Source organism: Neomonachus schauinslandi, chromosome 7 (genome assembly GCF_002201575.2).
Source record: "Neomonachus schauinslandi chromosome 7, ASM220157v2, whole genome shotgun sequence".
Classification (NCBI taxonomy): domain Eukaryota; kingdom Metazoa; phylum Chordata; class Mammalia; order Carnivora; family Phocidae; genus Neomonachus; species Neomonachus schauinslandi.
In genome coordinates, this window is record NC_058409.1 from 91,762,132 (window position 1) to 91,771,380 (window position 9,249).

Below are 9,249 nucleotides of genomic sequence, written 5' to 3' on the forward strand. Positions count from 1 at the left end.
CCTCCCCATCTCCTCCTCCTCCTTTTCCACCTCCTCCCCCATCTCCTACTCCTCCATCTCCTCCTCCTCCCACATCTCCTCCTCTTCCCCCATCTCCTCTTTGTTTTCCTCCTCCTCCTCTCCTCCTTATCCTCCTCCTGAAAATTAAAAAAAAAGTCCAAGAATACTAAGAAAAACAAAATTGATTTCATAACCTTTTCAGACTATAGGAATCACCAGGAAACTGGTTGGTGTAACTGCCCCCAGGCCTCACCCCTGTAGGTTCTGATGGGTTAAGTCTACAGTGAGCCTGGTAATCTGTGTTTGTAACAAGTATACCCGTGTAAGTCCAACAGTCAGGCTGGTCAGGGACTCCCTCAGCAGGGCTAACCCTCTTACTTTGCTGGTGAGGAATTGGAGCCTAGGGAGGGCAAACGTCCTACTGGAGGTCTACAGTAGGCACGGCTTACGGGGCAAGATGTCACAGTCAGACTCAGGACAAGGACCCACACTGTGTCTGCCAGCAGTACCAAGAAGGGCCTGTGACTGAGCAGTCAGAGACCGGCCCCCAGCATGCAGCAAGCTAGGACTGCAACTGCACTGGACCCACCTTGCCACATGGCTTGACTTCCTGCCAGAGGCTTCAGCCCCACCTTGGGGCCCCATTTATCTCTACAACAAGGCAAAGCAGACAGAGTTATGTCTACCTGCTGCCCAGCGCTGGTGCTGAGTGAGGCCTGGGGTTTGTGGGGAGGAGGAAGAGGAATGAGTCACCTCCGGCCACGCACTGTCACTTGGGTCTCTGTGGGTGTGAGAGTGGGGGACAACTCTGAAGGTTTGAAACCACTTCCCCGCCCCGTCCATCAGCAGTGCCCCCAGCGGGCCTAGAAGAGTTCTCTGAGGCCTGCCAAAACAGGAGGGCCCTGGGAGACCCCGTCTTGCGGCAAGCTGGCCTGGTGGGCCCTGCTCTGCATTCTGTCACCTCTCTGCTGCTCTTCTGTACAGCCTGCGGTTTGACATTTCCTTCCTTAGCCAGTTAGAGCCCCAGAAGCCTCCAGCCTGGCTGCTAAAGATACTGGTAAGAGGAGCCACCGCAGAGAGCAGCAGGTCTTTTCAGGATCAAAGCAGCTTTGTGAGCTGGTCAGAGCCAGCCAAGCTCTTTCGGATGGGCCCTTCCTCGGGGCACTGCTGAAATGTCATCTCTGTGCCCAGGCCCACTGGTTTCCGATCGCAACGGCACCCAACGCATGCGTTCCCGCCCCCGCCCCCACCTCCGTCGCATGTATGTATACACAACACTTACCTAGAATTTCACTTCCTGAAACGTTCATTGTGTGCCTCTTTCTACTCGTGTGTAAGCTCCTTGAGATCAAGGGCCTTTGCTTTGTTCAGTGAGGCATCCTGAGCCCTCGGCAGAGTTCCTGGCACTTTGAAGGCCCTTAAGGCACACTGTTGAGTGAAGGCATGCCTGCGTGGGAGGGGCTGTGGCAGCCACCACGGCCTGACTCGGCCAAGATGTGGGCACCAACAGGGCTCCCTTGGCGGCTCTGAAGGATCCGTTCCCTCCCAAATGTCAGAGGAGGGAGGAGAGGGGCTCCCATCGGCTTCTCAAAATAATCGCTTAAAGGAAACAAAAGAAGTGTGTCACAAGTGCTCTGGTGGTGTGATCAGGACGCCGCTGCGAAGTCCCCACTCCTGATTTAAAGCAAATCCCAGCAGTGACATTACAGGGGAGGACTAAACCTTACCCTCCTTCCTTCTCCATCCCCTTAAGTCCCCAGTGTGTTTATAGAACGTGTCCTGTCATTCTAATGAGGAAGAAGGGCTCCAAGCCGCCCAGCGTTCCCTGGGACCATGGAGAAGTGAGGGGTTAGGAGCCTGGGGGGGAATGATGAGGGAAGCAGGGAGTAGTGGATGCTAAGGACCACCTTTGCCAACTTAGCAAGTTTGTTTTAGGCCAAAGTTGTTACCTTCACTGAAAGAATGTAGATCCTGGCTCATTGTCGGATGGGCCACGGGCTCAACTGCCTCAGCTCCCAGGAAGCTTGTAGCATAGAGGAAATTAACATGAGGCCCTGGTAATTAGGGAGACTGGCTTCTGCGGGGGGTGTGTTTTGTGGGGTTCCTGGAGTTCCCTGATCACTAACCCACCCTGTGAGCCTCTGTAGCCTCATCTATAAAATGACATTGGGTTAGATCACCTTTGAGGATCCTCCCAGCTGTCTCCAAATCTCTAGGAAATACTGAGCTTGTGTACTAATGAGGGTTCCCTTGGTCTCAGCAGTGAGTGCTAATGAGGGCTGGAGTCTCCTGTCCTGGAGACTTGAGAGACCCCATGGATTGGACACTGACTGCTGGGGTGTGCTTGAGGTGTCAACCTGTTTGTGAAGGCCCTCCCTGTTCTGCGGTTTGAGGATTTGCTAGCTCACAGCATCCAAGGACTAAGAGTATCTCCAAGGGTCCTGGCCAAGGTTGGCCTCGGGACATGGGTGAATCAGGGAGTCTCCCACTCTGCGGGATGTGCCCTGATCGGGAATGCTTCTCCAAATTTTATAAAAATCCATGTCACCAAGGAGGAGGCAAGGGGGGAGGGGGGGTGAAAGGAGATACAGACCAAAGGACAGCTCACCAGAGTTCCTGTCAAGCTCTGCAACGAACAGCTGATTCCTCTAGGTTTCAGAGATGGTCTGAGTGTTCCTGGAAGCCTGACATCACCACAGGGATGTTAAACCAAGAGTCAGGGGACCTCAGACCCAGGAGCAGTAAGACAATAAAATACACAGTGGTTGTATCCAGGTTGTGAGGCTCCAGAATTTCAGAGAAGGGGAGCCAGGTGAGAACGGGCAGGTCGTCACAGATGGTCTTTGAGCTTCACTGAGGAGGCTGAGCCAGCACAGAGGGCCCGCTGCGCAGGAGCAGGGACCAGGGCGGGGATGAAGGTGGGAGGAGGTGAGGAGCAGATGCCCAGCGGAGGGGACTGGCTGGAGGCCAGAGGAGGAAGCTGGTCTAGGTCGGCCCGGATGCCCAAGGTTACTCAGATCAGGGAACTCCAGGAGTAATGGGAAGGTTGGACTCGGGGAGAGATGATGGTTTTGTCACCTCATCTATCTTTTATCTCGTAGGATTCTCAGTAAGTTGAGTCAAGAAATCAACAAGAATGAAGAGAGAAGGAGCATCTTCACACGCAAGTGAGTGGGGAGCCAAGAGTCCAGTGACACTGTAACGAAACCCAAAGAATTTTCAAACCCAAGTTGAACCTTCAGTGGGAGGCACAGGACTGGTTTTGCCCCAGTTTTGGACCTGCAGCACTCCTTCAGCCCCAGGGTCTTGAAGCTGGTGCCAAGGAGGGGAGGGAGAGTTCATTTTCCCTGCCCGGCATCCTACCCATGGGTCTGTGACTTCAAGGGAACTTCCCCTAGAGAGTCAGGCAGTCATGAGCTCCCAGTTATTTCACTAATGTGACTTTGATAATTTCCAGAGTTTTCGGGCAGCCTGGCCCAAGGTGCTAATCAACAAGGACACCAGTCCTAGATGGTGAGATACACCCCCTACTGGGGGCTCCTCTCGCAGGGCTGGATTGAAGAAAGAGGGAGGTGCCCCTAAGCCAGTAACACCATTAATGCAATGCTGTTTGCCTTTGCAGACCCCAAGTCCAGCGGTTTCCTGAAGAGACAGGTAAAGGTGTCAGGGGTGGGAGCGATTGCTTTCGGAGGTGACAGGTACTTCGATTCTTCTGTCTGCCGGTTCCTGGGGCTCCTGGGGTATTGTGCAGGTGATCTTATTCATCTGCCTGTCAGGCAGTTCTTTCCCAGAGAGAAGTTTGGGTCCAAGTTGAGAGCAGGAGAGGTGTTACTATGCCGGGCGCCTGGTTTACGGCCCCTACTTAGCTGGAAACCTCTACAGATCTGAAATGAGGAATGCTGTGGGGAAACGTGGGAGGATCCAGGCTTTGACTGAGCACCTGAGCAAAGCCAGTGCCCCTCCATCTGGGTCTTTAAATCTTTCAATAAGCTTTAGGGATAGGTCCCCAGTGTCTGTGTATTTTAAAGCCCTCTGGGTGACTGTTCTGTGGTGAAAGGTTGGGAACCACCTCTACCTTCAGGTAGAATGAGCTGCTCAGGTGGAAATTCTAGAGCTGATAATAAACCAACCCCCAGGTATGAGAAAGGTAGGATGAAGGCCTGGGATGGACAGTGGTGTGAGAGCACATCAGATGGGGTGCTGTTTTGACTTTTCTTCTAGAGGCTTCTTTTGGTACTGATGAGGGTGTGATCTTCTTCCACAGAAAGCCATGAAGAGGACAATGGGGGCTGGTCATCCTTTGTGAGTACGGTGTGGGCTCTCCTACCCTCACAGCGGTTTGCAGAGCACCTTTGTAATAAGGGATTAGCATGATGCCAGAAGGAGCAAGGCCTCCAGCAAGATGCCAGTATTACCCTCCCCTGGGTGTCATCAGATGTGTTCTCTAAAGGTCAGGCAGTAAATATTTCCAGCTTTGCCACCCACATGGCCTCTAGCTCGTCCACTCACCTCTGCTTTTACAGCAACATAGCAGCCACGGATGACAGCTGAACAATTGTGCTTGGCTATGTGCCAATAAACCTTTATTTACAAAGACAGATGGTGGGCCGGATTTGTCCCACGGGCTGGAGTTTGCAGATCACACCATTAGTCACTATTATCACCCCCACAGCAGGGCCTTCCCAAACTCCCTCCCCTAGATGGTATACACTGAAGTAGCTTAAAATAGATTTTCTCATAGACTTAAGTCCCCACTGGTGACAGAGGGAAAGGGAGTTCAGAATCAACTATTAGCCCTGAAAAGACCTCAGGGAAAGTCCAATCTAATTGGGTTTTTATGTTGGAGGGGTCACAGTGACCCCTTTGAGAGTCTGATGACCTCTGGATATCCTCTCCCCAGAAGACTGCATTCACAGGCACTATGCATGAAGCTGGACTCTGGCTAAGCACTCGGTTATGGCTCGGAGCCCAGCGTGCTCATTTTACAGAAGAAGCAGCTGAGCCCACTGGAGAATGGGACTTACATACTAGTTAGAGGCAAGCCTGGGACCCAGGTGTCCCGATCCTCAGTCTAGTGGTCTTTCTGGTAAGCAGCCGCCTCAGTGCCTTTAGGAAGCAGGTAAAGCATCCCTCGTCTTATTGGGATTCTGGCAAAAGGAAGCATTGCATTTGAAAAATGCTAGCTAAGTCTGTGCTTTCTCTAAGAAGACAAAGGAATTGGACAGATTTATTTTGTACAAAAGGGAAAAGACCAGAGTTTCCCCCAAACTGTGTCTAGTTTTGCGCCGAAGCTGCATCTTTACCACTGCAAAGGGCCATGTGGTGTCTCCCTGCAGGAGCCCAGCCTGGGGCTAGTGTCCTTCACCCTCTCCACGAACACAGGCTTTCCATTAGCCCCTGCCTCTAACACTCGTGGGCTCCAGTGCATGCCCAGCCCTGCACAGGGCACTAGGCGAGCAGGGATGGAGACAAGGCACCCAACCCTGTGAGCATTTTACAGCATGGATAACACACGGCAGAATATGATTAAGAACAAATACATGCATGCAAATTTAGGAGCAAATCATTGGGGAAGCCCATTGTTCGAGAAGTGGAGAGGAAAAGACTCTTGTTGAGAAAGGCTTCCAGGGTAAAGCCTGGTAGAAAGCAGGAGCAATGGGGCCTGGGTGTGTAGGCTGAGACAATCTAGGGATTCCTCTGTCAGTCAAGGGCAGTTAGTGGGACCACTAAGGAGACAGGTGGAGGCTACTATTCTCAAGGCCCCTGATTCAGAGGCTCCATCCCCTGCTCTCAAGTTATAGGAACACAAAAGACAGGATGAAGTCTTCTTTTTTTTTTTTTTATAATAAGACTGTCATTATTATTCTTTTTTTTTCATTTTTTTCAAATATTTCATTTATTTATTTGACACAGAGAGAGATCACAAGTAGGCAGAGCGGCAGGCAGAGGGAGAGGGAGAAGCAGGCTCCCCGCTGAGCAGGGAGCCCCATGCAGGACTCAATCCCAGGACCCTGGGATCATGACCTATGCCGAAGGCAACCGCTTAACTGCCTGAGCCGCGCAGGCACCCCCAGGATGAAGTCTTTCTCAGAGTTCAGGAAGACACTCAACCTCACTTTGCCTTCCAATATTTTAAAAAATATTCCTCAAATCAAACATGAATACAGGAATCTTTCAATTGAACAACTTAGACAGTCTTGCTTAAGTCACCTAGCAAAGCTGTGAGGATTTCTAGGCTACCGGTACTCACTTTTCCTCGCCAAGATGCAACCTCCCATGGCTTCTTTCCATACTGCCCTTGACTTTAGAGAACTGCCCTGGGCTCATTTATTGCCCACCCGACTTTGGCACGAGAGTTATAAGGCGCTCGTCCCACGCGGCTGATAGTGCCACCTCTGCTTGGGAAATCATTACTATGACTGTCCATTTTCATGAGCGGCCTCAAAGGCAGTCACTCATTCCCCAGGGCTCACTTTCCGAGAGACCCACAAAGAAGCACACATAAAATAAAACGCAACGCTTAAAATTTAGAAAGAGAGTCTCCTCCCAAAAAGCAGCTTTAAACTCAGTGTCAGATGTCATGAATAATAAGCTGTTGTTTCTCCACACTCAGCTCTCAGCAAAAAGGATCGCGTAGCCCTGACTCTCCCCTCTCCGACACAATTTAATCTGCCTTCTAATTAACAGGCTTTGGTTATCTGGTTTCCCCATTAGCATGGCCTTCCACACTGCACTAGGCTATAATGAGAAGAATGTTTTGAGCACAGGCACACCAAGAACAGAACTGACAATTAACTAGCGGCATCGCAAATGCTCCAGGCATTTAGTCTCCCTCTTGGTGATGCCTGGAATAAAAAACATGTTTACTCAAGACAGAGCTGGCTCTCCCACCCTTCTATTCCTGTGCCCTCCTCATTTCTTCTGCTTTTCTCTCTTGTGCAAAAAGGCGTAGAAGAAAATGCACTCGCCTCGTGGCCTAAAGGCCTTGATGGAGGTTCCAAGTCCTGTGCTTTTGCACTCCCCAACCTCAGTGTCCTCATCTGTGAAATGGGAGTGACCGTCCTGCCGCTGCCACCTCCCTACCCCAGGACCCTTGCGAGGCTTGGCAGGGAGAGAATCTTTGCGGGCACTAGGGTGCCACGGAGCCTCTACAAACTGGTCTGTCCCCGTCCCTGTGTTGGCAGGATGAAGATGACTATGAGAGCCCTACCGACGATCAGAACGAGGATGACAATGACGACTATGAGTCCCCCAACGAGGAGGAAGAGGCGCCCGTGGAAGATGATGCGGATTATGAGCCGCCGCCCTCCAATGATGAGGAGGCCCTGCAGAACTCTATCCTGCCTGCCAAACCTTTCCCCAACTCCAACTCCACGTACATCGGTAAGGCCCTGGCCGCCTGCGCCGGCCGTGCGGACCCACACGAGGCCAGTGCCCATGCAGCATCAGGGGGCCCGCTAACGCCAGCTCAGTGGCTTCCCAGCCGCGTGGCTCTGGGCAGGTGACTCCCCCTCTCTGGGCCTCAATTTCCTCATCTGTGAAATAGGATAATAAAAATGTAGACCGCAGAGCTTTGCTGGGAGGATGATAACTACTGCAGACAAATCATTGTCTGTGGTGGCTGATACCAACACCGAACTTCCACTTACGGGCATCTGGCAGTAATAACTCATTTTGTGTAGGACTTAGGGACTCAAGAGTACCTTCCTGTTTCTCCCCGTCTTCCGACCAACTCATGGTTACATGGCACTTTCACCCACACACTGCCACGGTAAACATAACCATATTAAGGGGGTTTGACCATCACTTAAGAAAATTTAAACACTATTTAAGATTTTTACTGTCAGTCTGCTCCTATCAGCCTGTTTCTCCCTCATTCATTCATTTCTCCATTCAACAACAACGACCGGTCTCCTCTTGTGAGCTGGGCAGCATTCTGAATGCCGAAATGTGAACTCATCAGGAAAGAAGACAGAGCCCCCGCCTCATGGGTCTTACCTGCTAGGAGTGGTGGTGACAGAAAACAGGCTTCTGCACGCTTGCACAGCCGAGTGTCACAGAATGAGCTAGAACGTTGACGATCTAGACCGTGAACCAATGGATACCGCTCGTCCTTTCTGCTGTATAACACTTTTGCCATGCCAAAGCCCTTGCACAAACACTGCTTTGTGTTTTTAAGCACACTGTGTGATACAGGGAAGAAGGATCGAGCCTATTTCATATATGGGGAAACGGAGGCCCCGAGACGACATGGATCATTAAGTCATTGCTTAGGTGCCAGTTCTGGAGACAGAGTGAAGACAGTCCTCACCCCCGAGATTTCATAGTCTAGTGGGTGAGGTAACCTCCAACGCATGCAACACAGATGACTTAATTAAACCATGATCTCTGCAGGTGATAGACAAGTGCGGGTGATAAGGCTGGGGCATATGCCTCGTCTGGCCTTGCTTCCCTGAAGATACGAGATTTAAGCTGCACTTTCACAGATGACTGGGAGCTGGCTGTGGAGTGGGGCGGGGGATACGGGAAGTGAGGGTGGATATTTTCAACAGTACGAATGGCCGTGCAAAGGCTCTGAGCCTCGAGGGAGCAGAGCATGTCAGAGGCGCTGAGAGCTGGCCAGTGTGGGTGGAGTGGCATCAGATTAGACCAGGCTTGCCCAAGTTCTGAGCCACACTCTCTGTCGAAGAGCAATTCCTCTCCTAGGCTGGGACTAGGGTGAGCAACAGAGGCACCCAGGGCACAGGATATAAGGAGGTCCTCAGTCATAGTCCTGGCCTGGCCTTTCCCCCCCCTCACAGGGATGGGACATGGCTAGCCTATCAACTTGGCCTAAGGATACATCAGTGGGATCAGAATACTGTGAGTTTCTGTCCAAAGCAAGTGCAAGTAACCAGTTAAGATCTGCAAATCTGAGGCTCCTTGCTGGTTCAGTCAGTGGAACCTGTGACTCTTGATCCCGGGGTTATCAATTTGAGCCTCATGGTGGGTGTACATATTACTTAAAAATAGAATCTTACCAAAAAAAAAAGTCTGTGATTCGGTAACAGGAGTTGGTGACCAGCCCTTCCCTTTAAGGGAAGAGACAGCAAAAGGAGGAAGTGGGAGGGGGAGGTCAGTCCAGAGCATTTGTGAGGGGAACGAAGGGGACCTACGACCTGAGCCATGAGGGCGGAGGTTAACGCTGCCCCGGCACCTGGGTGTGTGTGTGTGTGTGTGTGTGTGTGTGTGTGTGTGTGTGTGTGTGTG

General features: G+C 51.5%; 1 protein-coding gene across 1 annotated transcript in view; it reads left to right on the top strand.

Moving 5' to 3' along the window:
• Positions 1 to 9,249, top strand: part of LCP2 (lymphocyte cytosolic protein 2) — a 49,986-nt gene that overhangs the window by 21,043 nt on the left and 19,694 nt on the right. The window contains exons 4-7 of the mRNA XM_021698195.1: positions 3,102 to 3,167; positions 3,623 to 3,654; positions 4,265 to 4,302; positions 7,185 to 7,383. Coding sequence (XP_021553870.1) covers positions 3,102 to 3,167; positions 3,623 to 3,654; positions 4,265 to 4,302; positions 7,185 to 7,383 — 335 coding nt within the window. The remainder of the gene's footprint in view (positions 1 to 3,101; positions 3,168 to 3,622; positions 3,655 to 4,264; positions 4,303 to 7,184; positions 7,384 to 9,249) is intronic.